This window comes from Oncorhynchus masou, chromosome 10 (genome assembly GCF_036934945.1).
Source record: "Oncorhynchus masou masou isolate Uvic2021 chromosome 10, UVic_Omas_1.1, whole genome shotgun sequence".
Taxonomy (NCBI): Eukaryota; Metazoa; Chordata; class Actinopteri; order Salmoniformes; family Salmonidae; genus Oncorhynchus; species Oncorhynchus masou.
Window position 1 is genome coordinate 42,911,181 of NC_088221.1, and position 18,668 is coordinate 42,929,848.

Here is an 18,668-nt window from a genome sequence, read left to right on the forward strand (position 1 = left end):
TCAGTGTATAAAGAGAGTGAAACAGTATGTAAACATTAGTATCCTTTTCCTGCAGTCAATGACCAAAAGCAACACCTTTGTCTCACGGGTGGAATGTTAGTCATATTTTTCATAATGTCACAATTAATAAAGATTATTTGAAAAAACTTGCAGAGAATCTGGTGTTTTTATGTGAAACAGTTTTGTTATATTTCAATCTTCTGTGGTGTGTATAAAGGGTCATATTATTTTTTTAAGCCCATATTGTTGCGTGTGAGGTGTATACGTTTGTTTCACAGAAGATTTGTTTAGAAAACAAGAATCACTCTGTGTGACCCTGTTTTAGCCCACCGCAGTATAAGGTTAACGTCACCATTGTTCAATGACTCTATGTACATAGGGCAGCAGTCTCTATGGTGCAGGGTGATAGCTGGCTAGAACAGTAACTAAGATTCAGTCTGATGGCCTGGAGATTTGCCTTGATGCACCTGTACTGTCTCTGCGTTCAATATGGTTGCGGGGTGAACATGCCGTGGGTCTGGTGGCTGAGGTCCTTGATGATCATCTTGGCCTTCCTGTGACACCGGGTGCTGTAGATGTCCTGGAGGGCAGGCAGTGTGCCCTGGTGATGCGTTGGGCTGACCTCACCACCCACTGGAGAGCCTTGCATTTGCAGGCAGTGCAATTAAAGTACCAGGCGGTGATACAAGCCGACAGGATGCTCCGAATTATGCTTCCGTAGAAGTTTGTGAGGGTCTTAGGGGCCAAGCCGAATTTATTCAGCCTTCTGTCAGTGACGTGCACGTAGATGAACTTGAAACTTTTGACACTCTCCACTGCTGCCCCATCGATGTGGATGGGGACATGCTCTCTCTGCTGTCTCCTATAGACCACGATCAGTTTCTTTGTTTTGTTGACATTAGAGTGCCCTACCTCCACTCTGCCAGGGCTCTCACCTCCTTTCTGTAGGTTGTCTCGTTGTTGTTGGTAATCAGGCCTACCAAATCAAATCAAATGTTATTCGTGACATACACATGGTTAGCAGATGTTACTGCGGGTGTAGAGAAATGCTTGTTTTTCTAGTTCCGACAGTGCAGCAATATCTGACAAGTAATATCCACTGTTGTGTCGTCAGCAAATTTGATGATAGAGTTGGAGATGTGCGTGGCCACACAGTCACGGGTAAACAGGGAGTACAGGAGGGGGCTGAGCATGCACCCCTGTGGGGCCCCCATGTTGATGATCAGCATTGCGGAGGTGTTGTTGCCTACCTCCACCATTTGGGGTCAGCCCGTTAGGATGTCCAGGACCCAGTTTTACAAGAAGGGTTTCAGATCCAGGGCCCTGAACTTAGTGATGAGCTTGGGGGGCACTATGGTGTTGAAGGCTGAGCTGCATTATTACATTTTAATACAACAGTATGTGAGCACCCTTTCAAATTAGTGGATTTGGCTATTTCAGCCACACTCATTGCTGACAGGTGTATAAAATTGAGCACACAGCCATGTAATCTCCATAGACAAACATTGGCAGTATAATGGCCTTACTGAAGAGCTCAGTGACTTTCATAGGATGCCATCTTTCCAACAAGTCCGTTTGTCAAATGTATGCCCTGCTAAAGCTGCCCCGGTCAACTGGTAGTGCTGTTATTGTAAAGTGGAAACATCTAGGTGCAACAAGTGCTCAGTTGTGAAAAGGTAGGCCACACAAGCTCACAGAACTGGACCGCTGAGTGCTGAAGCGAGTAGTGCATAAAAATCACTAACCTGCCCGAATACATAGTGCCAACTGGCAAAATTGGTGGAGGAAGAATAATGGACTGGGGCATTTTTTAATGGTTTGGGCTAGGCCACTTAGTTCCAGTGAAGGGAAATCTTAATGAATTTCTAAACGATTCAGTGACATTCTAGACAATTCTGTGCTTCCAACTTTGTGGCAATAGTTTGGGGAAGGCCCTTTCTTGTTTTAGCATGACAATGCCCCCATGCACAAAGTGATGTCCATACAGAAGTGGTTTGTCGAGAGCCGCGTGGAAGAACTTGACTGGCCTGCACAGAGCCATGACCTCAACCCCATCAAACGCCTATAGGCTAAATTGGAACGCCGACTGCGAGCCAGGAAAAAACGGCCAACATCAGTGCCCGAGCATCAGTGCCCGAGGGGGTTGGGGGAGGAGGGGAGGTTAGGGAAGGAGTGTGGGGCCAGTGGGTTATTGAGTACATTATGTTCATATAAAAACACATATAAGGATTCATTGTCTATAAACTTTAATGGTGATAGTTGCATAGCAAACTGCAAAAGGCAAGGATATCAGACAAAATTAGTTTTGTTGTTGATTGAAGATGTTTTTTGTTGGATGCCAGTGGGCAACATTCCGATGCTAAACCACATCAGAGAGAACTGCCCTGTGGGTGTTCAATGTGTTACTGGTATTTTGAGGTGACAAGTTCAAGCAATTTACATATAATCCACAAAACAGTGGAAAACATAAGGTGAGCAAATCTTGCTTTACCACATTGTTCAAAATAATCAAAGTGGGAGAAGTTTATTTGACTGTAGAGAGGCATTTGAGCTGTTCATGCCATAATATGGACTTGGTCTTTTACCAAATATTCTGTATACCACCCCTACCTTGTCACAACAAAACTGATTGGCTCAAACACATTGAAGAAGGAAAGAAATTCCACAAATTAACTTGTAATTGAAATGCATTCCAGGTGAATGGAAGCTGGTTGGGAGAATGCCAAGAGTGTGCAAAATTCTACTTTGAAGAATCTCAAATATATTTTGATTTGTTTTACACTTTTTTGGTTACTGCATGATTCCATGTGTGTTATTTCATAGTTTTAATATCTTCACTATTATTCTACAATGTAAAAAATAGTACAAATAAAGAAAATCCCTTGAAAGAGTAGGTGTGTCCAAACTTTTGACTGGTACTGAATATAAAGTCTAATTTTGGGATGCAAACTCAAAGATGTGGACAATGTCAACTCTATATCTGATGTCATACATGTGTCTTCTTTTTTAAGACCATAACCATATTTGTGAGGTGTATACTTTTGTTTCGAAGTAGATGTTTTCAAGACTACCAAGAAACACTGTGTTGGATCCTGATTTAGCCCACTGCAGTAGAAAATTATCTATTTGATTCTAATCCACTCCCTCAACCGTATCCCTCCTGTGTTGCAATAAGACCTCTTGAGCAACATTAGGTTTCTATCTTTGTGGTGTGTGTGTGTGTGTGTGTGTGTGTGTGTGTGTGTGTGTGTGTGTGTGTGTGTGTGTGTGTGTGTGTGTGTGTGTGTGTGTGTGTGTGTGTGTGTGTGTGTGTGTGTGTGTGTGTGTGTGTGTGTGTGTGTGTGTGTGTGTGTGTGTGTGTGTGTGTGTGTGTGTGTGTGTGTGTGTGTGTGTGTGTGTGCAGGGCATGACAACCCTCTCCTCAGGTTTTTGAGGTGACTGACACTGTCACTTCTCTTTTTGTTGTTCCTAGAACTTAACAGGTGGTTTTAACACATATATCTATGGACCACACTAAAAAAGCCACATACAGAAATTCAGCTTTATACATCTCATATTATAAAATATATTTTTTTATTTTTCCATTTGTTATTTTCTTCCCAAAAGCCATCTGTTAGCAGGGACAAAACGTTCAGTATAAATGTACTTTCATTCACAAACTTTTTCAGAAAACTGCAGATACATTTCTCAACACAACTGTTTTAATCACATTGAGGTAAGTATGGTTTCAAAAAATATTGTTGGTCCATTTTCCAAATCAACCACGTTATTGCCCACTGGGCAGAGACGTCAATTAAGCCTGTATTCCACATTGGTTCAACGTAATTTCAGTGTGTGCCCAGTGGGTGGGAATGTAATTTAGATAATGGCAGTATATGCCATTTTTCATGATCAAAAGCGAATTGGAAGATTTAGGCAATTACGGAACTATGATATATGTATATATACTTGGTCAAACTCGGTGTCAGGACAAATGTTCTTAAAACGCTGTTGTTCTAGAAGAGACGAGAGTATGCTCTACTGACAGTAGATGTCGTAAAGATGTCTTGATCATAAAGAACGGCACTCGGGCATTGAAGTCTAATCAAATGTTATGTCATTTTAAGAACCATCAGAGACACCAAAAAGAGAGATTTACTTTAAACACGTGTCGTCTGTGCACTTCTAGATAACCCTTGTGATTATTTAACACGTATCCGTGTCGTGGTACATATTACAGAGCTTATTTACAGACATATTAGATACTTTACTTTTAGCATCCATGTAAGTATTGTGATATAGTGAGGCCTTGGAAAAGTGCTCCCCAATTCCATATGAATCAACACATGAAAAGTAGGCTACAATATATACATGCGTATGACATTCGATAATAATAATAACGTTACAACGTTATTATTGTTAACAACTTTAAAAGATTACTGTAGAGCTCAAAATTACCTGATAACATCTTCACCCAGTTCCCATACTCCTGGTCTGGTATGATCTCCAGTCTAATCCAGTTGGCTATGAGTGGACTGATCATATTCCATTCATTGGTGAGCGTTTCATCCATGCAGAACATGCATAGACACAGAGAATATTTTAACAACCACAAACCATGGGTGTAACTCTCCGATAGACATTATGTTACTGTACAAGTGGTGATGTAAATGAAAACGAACTATGCCAAACATTTAACACTATTAAAAAAATCCACTCTACAGATTTATACGCATATTTGCAGACTATAATTTACGCCTTTACCGTAGCGTGTTTCTTTAATGCCAGTGATAGCCCGTTGAAAATATGCTGCATCTCCCTCTTTCGTTTTTATACAAAAATGACAGTGTGGAATGGCACAGAATAATGTGAATGAGAATATACACTCACTCAGTCAAGATAAAAAGGCAGACGTATGCGCTGTAGTGCCTCTGAATACATGCCGGAAGGCAGCCATTTGCGTGCAGGTAAACTACCTGTGCGCTCCAATCAGGTACCTTGGCGCTCCTTTCATATGCCAGTTTGGAGAGTAGTTGTCACCGCATTATAAATACCTTCTCTCTCACTCCAATACACTGCTGTTTTGTTTATTTTATGAAGTCGCTATTGGAAATCTGATGCGTGGGTAATTCCTCTCACATTTGACTCAAAGCACAGCCTACAAATGATCAAATACAATCTCATGGGAGACAACAACTTGATCACGTTCTCCCTCTCCACAACAACGCGCGCACATACTACTCAATTATCCCTGCGCGTGAAGATAGGTGGCGTGTTAAGGATGTCTCGCGCCTCTATATTCCAGGAAAAGAAAAAGAGCGAAAAAATGTCATTAGAAGAGGCGTAACCCGTCAATGCGCGTTCCCAGGTCTGTTTCGTGAAGTGGCTGAAAGAGACCAGTCCTAACCTGCCCATCAGGAATAACGGTCCCTCATCATCAAGCTATTTTCAAGGCTTATTACCAGTTATTTTCTTTGGATCCACAACGCACCCCTTTATCATCTCTCTGTGACGTTCTGTCTTCCAACCAGCTGTTTAGAGGATCACACTGACACCGGTACGTGTATTTTAACATATTGCTTTTTACATCAGTTTGAATGAAACTTCAATATATTTGCGATTGAGGTAGATTTGCCATTCAGGTATCCGTGCGCCGTTGCGCAATTATCAAAGTTGGACAGCCTACCTGCTCAGGTGAGAAAGGTGCGCGCTGCTGCAGAAGTGGATAGAGCGTTATATAGGCCTACCTGCATCAACTGTGATCGGATGCTCTCCTATATTCCCTGTATCCTTTCCGATAAATCAAATTGTATTCGATGTTATTCGTTCCTATTCCTTTTGAGCTGTCCGAGTAGAAACGGGCGTAGGCTATTTGCGTTGGTTTGCCATCCATTGTATTTGCTAATTTTACGCATAGCCTTCTATTAGATAGATCAACATACACTGTTTTTTTATCTACATTCCAAATTTGTGGACAGCTCATTATGCGTAGCTGGGGTTTGGGCAGTGACCACTAACATCCGCACTGTTGTGTGTGTTGTCGGCTATGTGTGTGTTCACTGCTTGTGCAAATGCCAAAGCCTTGTGAAAAAAATGCAATGTAATGCAGTGGCAAACATTTCCAAATGTAAGTCTCTAAACTAGAAGATCCTCGTTTGGGCTGTGCTTCTATCATTCTATTTCAATTGACTTTCCTCTAAAGTATATAATATTGAGCTTTTCCGTTTGTTGTCGTGTAAATGTTTATGGGTGTTTTGTGTTTGTTTTCTTCTGTTACGGTTCGCTACCCTTTTAATACAAACTCAACTGACACCACGTCCCTACGTTTAAAAAAAACATTTAAATCGGGTCTGGTGCTGCTTTTATTTTTACCAATCAGTTTAAATTGTAGATTAAATACATTTGAACATATCCTTATTAGAAAGGGGAAGTTAGTCTATTTCCTCACATATTGCAACATTTGGCACGTTTTTTTCTTGATGAATGTGTCCAACATCCTTACATCATGTGTATAGTCTATAAAAAAAATGATTAGGTATTTCGCAGATACACTCATAAACACAGTTTTGAAAAATTAAAAACAAACCCGAAATGATTGACATGATATGAGATGAGCCTATTTAGTTGAATCGAACACTTTGCTTAACTTGATTGAGGCAGATGATACAAAGGATTTCAGATTGTAGGCGGTGGCCTATTAATATATGTTGTTATAGATTAAAACTGAATCAATGTTTCTCGAGTGTGATACATTTGGTGATGACAGCAAAGTTGCCTAAGATTGACAGAAGGGACAGCCATAACAAACCTTCAATATCAAAGACATCAACAAGTCTCAGAAGTTGATATATAAATTCAATTAGAAACTTGCACAGAAACATCCACCTTTTAATTTGAGGTTTCATACAATAATCGACATTTTTGGAAGTGTATGCCTTGCTTTATTTCAGTCATCCTTGTATGAATGTGTCTGCCTGCCCGTCCTCCTCCTTCTGCTCCGATTCATTGACAATCTGCCCGATTAGGAGACACATCAAAAGACCAGGCGACGGCGGACGCAGTACGGTCTTGCTCAAACTCCCTCTCCTGGACTTTAACCCATATGGAGTTTCATTGAAGACTTTAGAGTGAATTAAAACGTTTTATTTCGGGCCCCTGTGATTGAACGGGATCCATACAGTCATATTGTCCCAACATTTGTCGCCGTTTTGTTTGGTTATTAGATATCAACCGGAGCCTGCCTGTGCTGCTGACTGAAGGAGCCGAGCCCATGCGGACTGTAAGCCATCTGACCTAGCCTAAACTCTTATCAATGAAGCAGGAGATCATGGCGGAGGGTCCCCGGTGTAAGAGGCGAAAACAATCAAACCCACAGAGAAAGAACGGTAAGAACATGTTTTAAGTTAAATAAAATGAATGTTTGGGAACATTTGTAAGTTTTGCCAGCAGTCATTTGCGGGACCTCCCGCGCCTTGTCGCCGTTCACAGTTCGATTATAGTTTATATTCAGTGTAGGCACTGAGAATGGGGTGGTTGCGTAAAAGTACACAACATTTTGTTGTAGTTCTGAACTTAATCACTATGTAAAGCATTTTCAAGTTTATTTTGAATGAGATTATGAGCGTTAAAGTTAACTATCAATGTCTCGAGCTGACTGTGTAGGAAAGGGATGTCAGAATGAGGCTCGAATGCGGTTCAGCGAGATAGTGCTACTTTCTAGCAGGCAGGAAAACCGTTATTTGGCTCGGCCTATAGCGCGTCTTCTATGAATGGGATAAATCGGAGAAACCTGTGGATTAGGTAGAAACTGAACTGCGTTGTTAACTTTTGTGTGATTATGACGTAAATGTGCTTTATCTCACGATTATTCAATACAGTTTCATTGTCGTGTGAATTGTGTTGTGTTGTGGGTATTGTGTTGTGCTATAATTGCCATTCATACGTGCCTTGGTGCCTTTAAAGACCTTTACCACGACTTAGATATTATATATAGTCTGTCAACTCGGAGTTAATTAAAGGTCTTAAAATGGCCATGAAAATAGGACACCGTTTCTGAATGTGTCAATTTTTGTTCGGGTCTGGTGCTGCACAAAGGCTACAGCACTAAACACAACACACCTCGTATAGGCAAGCTCACAGACTGACCAAAAGTATCCGAGTGCATTTCTGGTATTTCTGAAACGTTACTTGAGTTATGTGTTAACCTACAACGTTTAGAGGATATAGAAAACTCCTGAGTTTTGTGTAGGAGTTGTGTTGGGAGTGATAGGGATTTTGCGAGGGGGCATCCCTTTTGACGCCTCATCCATGTGTGTTATGCAAAGTTATATTTAATTCATGTCAATGTTGAACTGACTTGTTTTCTCTTGTTACTTTAATATCCCATGGTATTACATGTTTGATGTAAAACTGGTGTCACAGTAGTTTGTTTCATTTGAATTTTGTTGTATAGCACTATTGTAGCTAAACATGTATTTTTTAAACTATCTTTACATTTAAATTATATCGTTTTTTAATATCACACATTTTCAGTCGACTTATTTTGTTTACTAGTTTTTATTTGTTTATTGATTCTGTGAACTCAGTGTGTTGTTCAGGATGTTTACTGCTGTCAAGCACGTTTCTGATCAACAAAGATAATACTGAAGTATTGCAGCTCCTTTTAACCGCACATCGGTCTTTGTAAAAACCAAGATGAGAAGTGATTTTTCGAATTGCAATGGTTTTGTTAAATTTTTTTAGAACATTCAGCCAATGTCAATGTGGGCAAAAATTAAGAGAAAAATAATGTTAACAATATTGTTTTGTCAGAGGCTATAATGGAGGACTACTGCTACTGTTGTTTCTCCCAGGTGTGCACTTTTATTATTGATCATTTTAATGTGGAAATGTTTGTTTCCTTTCCCCATTTAAACGGATTGCTTCTTCCCTGCGGGAGAATTTCATAGCCTCATAGATCTATATTTTAATATGCAATTTGTTATTTTTCGCTTGTATTTGCCTGAATATGCCTCTAGGCATACTGTTGATGCAAGACATTAATGGTGGGGTTAAGGCAGCAACAGAAAAACAGTTTTGGTCTGGTGTAAATATGTGTATTCAGAATGGATATAGTAATTCAGACTGGAAGTCTACTACGAAATACCTTTGCTTGTGAACTAGAACTTTTGCGAGTCTGAAGATATTTTTGCCTGTGGACAACTTTCACTTCGAGGCAGTATTCCCACGTGGATATCTGCTGTATGAGGTCTGGAGGACCAAATGCATTTTATTATCGCAAAGTAATACAGAAACAGAACTGTTGATATCTGTGTTAATTCTCTTTTTCCATAATCCTCATATTCGAAATATGCGATTTATTATGTAAATGAAATTAACTCTTTATAGAGTAGGCCTACAAATTGTCCGTATGGCCTACAGTATCTTGTGCTTAGGCCTATACTTCTTTTCTTGGGATGTTTGCCCCCCCCCCCCCCCCTCACCTCACCTCATCTTAACTCCGTGACTCCCTAGTCCCAATCGGAGGTCACATTAGGCCCTGTGCAACTCGATATGCTCAGTCTGCACAACTTTGTTGCAGTTCGCAGCCCCCTCCCCCGTGCCAAACGTCACATCCAGCTGTGAGGGGTCGTTCAGTTGTGTGAACGCAGCTGTCAAAAGCGCTCCATTAACCTCGCCTTAAAATACTCTTTCTTTCATTTTATATATATACATACATTTATATATTTTTGTTACACTATTTCAGCTTTCAAAGCCACAATTGGTGTACTAAATAGTGTGAGGTAAATATAAATAAGACGGATCAATCACCTAATAAACTGGACATGTTATTGTCTTGCAACACTTATATAGTCAGAGTTATAAGACATTTAATACATGGGTTCATCTCAGGATTATCACAACATTCAAATGAAGGCATGGCCAGTATGCTAGTGGGTCCATAACTGTCTCAAGACAATGGGGTTTCAATGGAAGTGAGTTTCATTTCCCTGCTCCTATCATCAGCAGTGAGCAGTGTCAGGGTGCCTGTTGTACCATTCATGCTACATTTCTCACAAACATGCCATTGTCCTTGCTGCTGGAGACATGTGTCTGTGTTACATCTGCTCCTGAAACGCCCTCTACTGCTCATCCTGTGTCTCCTTGACCTGCTGCCACTCTGCCAGTACTCTCTCCCTCTCCCTCACTGTGTGTGTGATAGTGTGGGCGGAGGCAGGTGTGCTGGAGTAAGAGCAGATCCCCACCAGCTGCAACCTGTTCCATAATCAAGACCTCTACAAATACTCAGCCCTGCCACTTCCATGCTGCCACTTCGTAATCTCTGCTCAGTCAGCCTACGCTTCCAGCCGTTTGTTACTATTAGATCCTGTTATCCTATTGTGCCTGTTTTCCTCTCCGCGACAGTTCCGCCCGCTCTGACTCTGGTCCTTGTCTCCAGTTCCATGTCTCGTCATCCTGCTTACCCACACTACTACTCCCTTGGATTCCCCTCCAGACCTGCTTACCCTGTCCCAACCCCTCTCGCTCCAGTCTCAGCCTGCTTACCCTGTCCCAACCCCTCTCGCTCCAGTCTCAGCCTCCGGACCTGCTTACCCTGTCCCAACCCCTCTCGCTCCAGTCTCAGCCTCCGGACCTGCTTACCCTGTCCCAACCCCTCTCGCTCCAGTCTCAGCCTCCGGACCTGCTTACCCTGTCCCAACCCCTCTCGCTCCAGTCTCAGCCTCCGGACCTGCTTACCCTGTCCCAACCCCTCTCGCTCCAGTCTCAGCCTCCGGACCTGCTTACCCTGTCCCAACCCCTCTCGCTCCAGCCTCAGCCTCCGGACCTGCTTACCCTGTCCCAACCCCTCTGTCCAGCCTCAGCCTCCCAACCCCTCGCTCCAGCCTCAGCCTCCGGACCTGTTTACCCTGTCCCAACCCCTCTTGCTCCAGCCTCAGCCTCCGGACCTGTTTACCCTGTCCCAACCCCTCTCGCTCCAGTCTCAGCCTCCGGACCTGCTTACCCTGTCCCAACTCCTCTCGCTCCCGTCTCAGCCTCCACACCTGGTTTCCTGCAACCCACCCAAGCTTCCCCTGGCCTGCACTTGAATACATTTAAGAAATACCTTGTTTACTTCATCCCAGTCTCCTCGTCTGAGTCTGCTCTTGGGTTCCCCTGTTCCACTCCGCGTAACAGTCCGCCAGCTCACTATGGCTAATGGTATAATGTATAATATGAGCACACTCATATGTGTTCATGTCTACGCATTCACACACACACACACACACACACACACACACACACACACACACACACACACACACACACACACACACACACACACACACACACACACACACACACACACACACACACACACACACACACACACACACACACACCTTCTGTCCTGGAGCTCTTTGGTACTGCTACGGTGGTCCTTCAGAACGCCTTTGGTATGATTACCACTCTTGCTCACATCAGCGCTGACCTGAATGCCTTTCATATCTGCTCCGCCATGCCTTATGCACCCCCTCCCCCTCTGTCCCCTCCTCCACGCCCCCCCACCCCCTCAGTAAACACCCCAGAGGGCAGAACAAAGAAAAGGAGCTCCTCTCCTCCTCCCTCCCTCTCTCTTCATTCTTAATCACAATTCAGGCCTTTCACCGCCGCCAGGCCGCTCTCGCATTCAGCATCCCAAAGCCTGAGATGAAAAGAGCTCAGAAAAATGGAAAGCAGACTGAGTGAGAGTGAGTGAGAGGGGGAATGAAAAAGAGAGATTATGGAAAAGAGGAACAGAAAGTGGGTAGTGACTGTGCGACATAACTTAGGTGTCTTCGGCTGTTTGTCAGGCCTCCCCTGGTTACGTGCCCTATATAGCCTCCTTCTCACTCCGCCCAAGGGCTGGGCACTTTTGGTGGACAGATAGGGTTACGGGATGCCATTCCTGGACTATTCACAGCTGAATAATAGGAGCGAGAGGGAGAAAGAGAGGGATGAGTGTTGTAGGGAGACAGAGAGAGGGATGAGTGGTGTGGGGAGACAGAGAGAGATGGAGAGAGAGAGAGAGAGAGAGAGAGAGATGGAATAGTGGTGTATGGAGACAGAGAGAGGGATTAGTGGTGTAGGGAGACAGAGAGAGGGATGAGTGGTGTAAGGAGACGGAGAGAGAGGGATGAGTGGTATAGGGAGACAGAGAGAAAGAGAGAAGGATGAGTAGAGTGGGGAGACAGAGAGAGGGATGAGTGGTGTAGGGAGATGTTACAAAGTTGGGATGAGTGGTATAGGGAGACAGAGAGAGAGGGATTAGTGGTGTAGGGAGACAGAGAGAGAGGGATGAGTGGTGTAGGGAGACAGAGAGAAAGAGAGATGGATGAGTAGAGTGGGGAGACAAAGAGAGGGATGAGTGGTGTAGGGAGATGCAGAGAGAGGGATGAGTGGTATAGGGAGACAGAGAGAGAGGGATGAGTGGTGTAGGGAGACAGAGAGTGAGGGATGAGTGGTGTAGGGAGACGGAGAGAGAGGGATGAGTGGTATAGGGAGACAGAGAGAAAGAGAGATGGATGAGTAGAGTGGGGAGACAGAGAGAGGGATGAGTGGTGTAGGGAGATGCAGAGAGAGGGATGAGTGGTATTGGGAGACAGAGAGAGAGGGATTAGTGGTGTAGGGAGACAGCGAGAGAGGGATGAGTGGTGTGGGGAGACAGAGAGAGAGAGAGAGAGAGAGTTAGAGAGAGAGAGAGAGGGATGAGTGGTTTAGGGAGACAGAGAGACAGAGGGATGAGTGGTTTAGGGAGACAGAGAGAGAGAGGGATGAGTGGTTTAGGGAGACAGAGAGAGAGAGGGATGAGTGGTTTAGGGAGACAGAGAGAGCGAGGGATTAGTGGTGTAGGGAGAGAGATAAATGGTAAGCAGTGAGAAAGTGAGAGAGAGGATAGAGAGGGAAAGAGAGGGTGAGGTGAGGGGTGTGGATAGAGAGAGCAGGGTTGGTAGGGCGATTGAGGGAGGGAACGCAACAGATTGTTTAATGGCTCTGAAATAAATCTTGCGAGTGCTTGAGACTTTTCATATTCCATTTTAATCAGCATGACAGAGTTGGGGGCAGGTGTGATTAGTTTTTGTTTTCCCTTCTGGATTGGATGTGCTCGTCACATCGTGTGTTGTATAACGTTACACACTCCGCCCCATCCATCCCTCAACCCCTCACAACAAACTACTTTCCTAAAGTGTGTTATGCCTATATCTGTTCATTTCAAATACAGTGCATGCAATTTGAGCTTCCGTAAAGCCCAAGTCAGAGGCAAAACACATGTCTTGCAGTGCTGTCCAGAGAGACAGACGTCATTGTGGTAGGTCTCTCCTCTTTTCTCCTGCTTCAGAGGTCAGAAATCACGCATCTACAGAGGCAGACAGAAAGAGAGAGCGAGAAGGAGAGAGAGAGAGAGAAAGTGAGAGAGAGAGAGAGAGAGAGAGAGAGAGAGAGAGAGAGAGAGAGAGAGAGAGAGAAAGGGGAAGAGAGAAAGAGAGAGAAATGTGGTGGGATGCTGCAACTTCAAAATGCACCATGTGATATGAATTCCTAATTTCTCTGTTCCCTCCCACCGCCCCCAGAACTCTTTTTTTTTGTTAAGAAAAGGAGATTATCTTTATTCACCTTCATTCAACACCATCTCTCCCTTTGCCAGCCCAAGCTGTGAGGGATTTAGGCAGATTTACTTCACCAAACACCTTTGGACATTAGGGAGGAGACAGGCTTGCTTTGGGAAAAAGAGGGGATTTGTTCAGAGAGGTAATACGTCAACCAGGCGGCCAGTTAGAGGCTGGCCCATTATATTAACCAGTGTGCTGGTGGCCCGGGGAGGGCGTGTTAAGTTTCTATGCAGCCAGAGCCCCCTCCTCACTTCTTATACAGGGACAGATGGGCCGACTGGCCCCAATGACTGCTGTCTCCTACATATGTTGCTATACACTCACAAACAATAACATACACTCTCTCATGTTTACACATTCACAGGGCAAATAACCAAGGTCATGGTGTTAAGCTTGGATGTACAGTTTTATACCTTTGTTTCAACATGAGTTCTGATCATATTATTGAAATGTGTTTTTTATTTTACTAGGCAAGTCAGTTAAGAACAAATTTTTATTTTCAATGACGGCCTAGGAACGGTGGGTTAACTGCCTTGTTCAAGGGCAGAATGACAGATTTGTACCTTGTCAGCTTGGGGATTTGAACTTGCAACCTTCCGGTTCTTAGCCCAACGCTCTAACCACTAGGCTACCCTGCCGCCCCTAGGATACCCTGCCGTGTGTCGTGAGGAGAGCTATGGAATTATTGAGTAGTGTGTTTGCACCCTACTGTATGTCCTGCTTGACTAAATCACAACAAAGCTACACCTCCTCCACCCCTCTCGTTGTGTAGCCTGACTGACTGCCTGACGTTCACTCACTCACCTGCCCTGTCCCAACCCCTCTCGTTGTGTAGCCTGCCTGACTGCCTGACGTTCACTCACTCACTTACCCTGTCCCAACCCCTCTCGTTGTGTAGCCTGCCTGACTGCCTGACGTTCACTCACTCACTTACCCTGTCCCAACCCCTCTCGTTGTGTAGCCTGCCTGACTGCCTGACGTTCACTCACTCACTTACCCTGTCCCAACCCCTCTCGTTGTGTAGCCTGCCTGACTGCCTGACGTTCACTCACTCACTTACCCTGTCCCAACCCCTCTCGTTGTGTAGCCTGCCTGACTGCCTGACGTTCACTCACTCACTTACCCTGTCCCAACCCCTCTCGTTGTGTAGCCTGCCTGACTGCCTGACGTTCACTCACTCACTTACCTTGTCCCAACCCCTCTCGCTCCAGTCTCATCCTCCGCACTCACTCACTCACTCACTCACTCACTCACTCACTCACTCACTCACTCACTCACTCACTCACTCACTCACCCTGTCCCAACCCCTCTCTCTCCAGTCTCATCCTCCGCACTCACTCACTCACTCACTCACTCACTCACTCACTCACTCACTCACTCACTCACTCACTCACTCACTCACTCACTCACCCTGTTATTTAATACACTTCATGAGATGCATGGACCCTGCCTGCCTGCCTGCCTGCCTGCTTGTAAATGCCAAGACGTCTAACTGTACGAACAAAACTCATCACTGTGTCAGAAGCACAGAAATCTTCAGAACAGAGAGCCCGCTTCGACAGCTTCAGAACACCTACGCCTCCCTAAAGCTGCTGACTGGAACGGTGGCGATAGAGAGAGTGTTGCCTGCTGAAGTTAGTACTATGGGGTTGCACTGCACTGACCAACGTTGAGGGATACAAATGGCTGCTTAAGAGTCACATTGTGCTGGTTGTTTGTGTGCCTGGCAGTGTGTGTGTATTTCAAGGTTACTTGACATGGGTTATTGTATATGTCTCTCCCTGTAACCATACGCACATTTTTTTTCATGAGTGAATACAGAGTACCCCCGTGACATTTTGTGGGGCCACATCGCCTTTAGCCTAAACAGCTAGGATTTACCAAGGTCAGTAATGAGGTATGTCACTGCAGGCTACCGAAACAACAGCCCCAGTTATAATGAATGGGAATAAGGTTCAGCGCAACTATTAGTGGTGTGTGTGTGTGTGTGTGTGTGTGTGTGTGTGTGTGTGTGTGTGTGTGTGTGTGTGTGTGTGTGTGTGTGTGTGTGTGTGTGTGTGTGTGTGTGTGTGTGTGTGTGTGTGTGTGTGTGTGTGTGTGTGTGTGCGTGCGTGTGTGTGTGTGGGGGTTCAAACCAGGGCTCTGTATGTCAACCTTATGACAACCATGCTGTACAAGTACAACAACTATTCAGTTATTTTAAATTGAGCAGCTTAAGGAGTTGTTTGTTGGAATTCATTTTCTGTCAGAAAATATATTCTTGAATACTGTGTCATGTTCATTTATTCTAGTATTCCTTGATCTTTCTTTGTCATGTTATCACTATTATGAGTCTTAAAGTGAGCATACGGTGGTCTCTAAGCGAGGCCTGTATATATTTTGACTGAACATGTTTGAGCCAGATCACAACATTTGCACACACATCTATGGGCCATCCCTTAACATGGATATGTGGGCTTGATTGGTGTGGTGTGGTGCCCAGGGCAAAAGGTCACACACACATGGAACAATCAATAACCGATCGGTGGGTTAAGGTGTTATGACCTCTTTTTGTCTGTCAGCGAGTGTTCCAGTCAGATCTATACAACCAGGAATTACTTGTTGTAAGATGGTCATATCATGGATCATTTATATATATGATTTTTAATTTTAGGACCCCTGTAGGTATTATTTGATTAAATATTGAATTAGTATTTTACTACTACATCCAATAGAAATGCATTCAGTAACATATTCATCCAATAGAAACACATTCAGTAACATATTCATAAATGGCAAAACAGACAGTCCAAAAGTGTATCATAAGGAATAAAGATTTGAAGTGTCTGTCATAGTGGTTAGAGCATTGGACTAGTAACCAGAAGATTGCAAATTCAAACCCCGAGCTGATATAACCCACTGTTCCTAGGCCGTCATTGAAAATAGGAATTTTGTTCTAAACTGACTTGCCTGGTTAAATAAAGGTAAAATAAATAAATAAAAATTATCTAGGACATGTAAGAAAGTTCAGGAAATATTTTTGTTTTTTGAAAACATATTTAACCCCTCATTTTGTTGGCATAAAAAAGACCTTCAGACGAGTCGTGGAGTGAAACGGAACACCATCGTGTTCGTGAGAGTCTCATCTTGCCATAGTGGGGTGATATTAGTTTGTAGCCCAAAATGGTTCGGACACTACAGACAGAAGTTGGCACATCGTCAGTACTACTATGTAGAAGTTATAGTGCTGTTCCATGAAGAAGTAATAGAGATCTACTGGTCCATTTTGAAGTAGCAGAGATCTACTGTTCCATGTAGAAGTTATAGTACTGTTCCATGTATAAGTAATAGAGATATACTGTTCCATTTAGAAGTAATATAGATCTACTGTTCCATGTAGAAGTAATATAGATCTACTGTTCCATGTAGAAGTAATAGAGATCTACTGTTCCATGGAGAAGTAATAGTACTGTTCCATGTATAAGTAATAGAGATATACTGTTCCATGTAGAAGTAATATAGATCTACTGTTCCATGTAGAAGTAATATAGATCTACTGTTCCATGTAGAAGTAATAGTGCTGTTCCATGTAGAAGTAATAGAGATCTACTGTTCCATGTAGAAGTAATATAGATCTACTGTTCCATGTAGAAGTAATAGAGATATACTGTTCCATGTAGAAGTAATAGTGCTGTTCCATGTAGAAGTAATAGAGATCTACTGTTCCATGTAGAAGTAATATAGATCTACTGTTCCATGTAGAAGTAATAGAGATATACTGTTCCATGTAGAAGTAATAGTGCTTTTCCATGTAGAAGTAATAGAGATATACTGTTCCATGTAGAAGTAATAGTGCTGTTCCATGTAGAAGTAATAGAGCTCTACTGTTCCATATAGAAGTAATATAGATCTACTGTTCCATGTAGAAGTAATATAGATCTACTGTTCCATGTAGAAGTATTATAGATCTACTGTTCCGTGCAGAAGTTATAGTACTGTTCCATGTAGAAGTAATAGAGATCTACTGTTCCATGTAGAAGTAATATAGATCTACTGTTCCATGTAGAAGTAATAGAGATATACTGTTCCATGTAGAAGTAATAGTGCTGTTCCATGTAGAAGTAATAGAGATCTACTGTCCCATATAGAAGTAATATAGATCTACTGTTCCATGCAGAAGTAATAGTGCTGTTCCATGTGGAAGTAATAGAGCTCTACTGTTCCATATTGAAGTAATATAGATCTACTGTTCCATATAGTAGTCATAGAGATCTACTGTACCATGCAGAAGTAATAGAGATCTACTGTTCCATGTAGAAGTAATTTTACTGTTCCATGTAGAAGTAATAGAGATATACGGTTCCATGTAGAAGTAATAGAGATCTACTGTTCCATTTTGAAGTAACAGAGATCTACTGTACCATGCAGGAGTAATAGAGATCTACTGTTCCATTTTGAAGTAACAGAGATCTACTGTTCCATGGAGGAGTAATAGTACTGTTCCATGTATAAGTAATAGAGATCTACTGTTCCATATAGAGGTAATAGAGATCTACTGTTCCATATAGAAGTCATCGTACTGTTCCATGTATAAGTAATAGAGATCTACTGTTCCATGTAGAAGTAATATAGATCTACTGTTCCATGTAGAAGTTATAGTACTGTTCCATGTAGAAGTAATAGAGATCTACTGTTCCATGTAGAAGTAATATAGATCTAATGTTCCATGTAGAAGTAAGAGAGATCTACTGTTCCATGTAGAAGTAATAGTGCTGTTCCATGTAGAAGTAATAGTGACCTACTGTTCCATATAGAAGTAATATAGATCTACTGTTCCATGCAGAAGTAATAGTGCTGTTCCATGTGGAAGTAATAGAGCTCTACTGTTCCATATTGAAGTAATAGAGATCTACTGTTCCATGTAGAAGTAATATAGATCTACTGTTCCATGTAGAAGTAATATAGATATTTACATTTACATTACATTTAAGTCATTTAGCAGACGCTCTTATCCAGAGCGACTGTTCAAATTGGTGAATTCACCTTCTGACATGCAGTGGAACAGCCACTTTCAATAGTGCA

At 42.9% G+C, this 18,668-nt stretch overlaps 1 protein-coding gene and 1 long non-coding RNA gene across 5 annotated transcripts in view; one reads left to right on the top strand and one right to left on the bottom strand.

Annotated features, from left to right (window-relative positions):
* LOC135547655 (uncharacterized) overlaps positions 1-5,377 on the bottom strand; it is a 106,183-nt gene extending 100,806 nt beyond the window's left edge. For all 4 annotated transcript variants that reach the window (XR_010456731.1, XR_010456732.1, XR_010456730.1 and 1 more), the window contains exons 1-2: positions 4,870-5,377; positions 4,438-4,514 (exon numbers count right to left, since the gene is read on the bottom strand). This is a non-coding gene — a long non-coding RNA (uncharacterized LOC135547655). The remainder of the gene's footprint in view (positions 1-4,437; positions 4,515-4,869) is intronic.
* LOC135547654 (zinc finger E-box-binding homeobox 2-like) overlaps positions 5,337-18,668 on the top strand; it is an 86,959-nt gene continuing 73,627 nt past the window's right edge. Inside the window, 2 exon segments of the mRNA XM_064976845.1 lie at positions 5,337-5,536; positions 7,203-7,364. Of these exon segments, the coding sequence (XP_064832917.1) occupies positions 7,292-7,364 (73 nt within the window). The 5' untranslated portion in view covers positions 5,337-5,536; positions 7,203-7,291.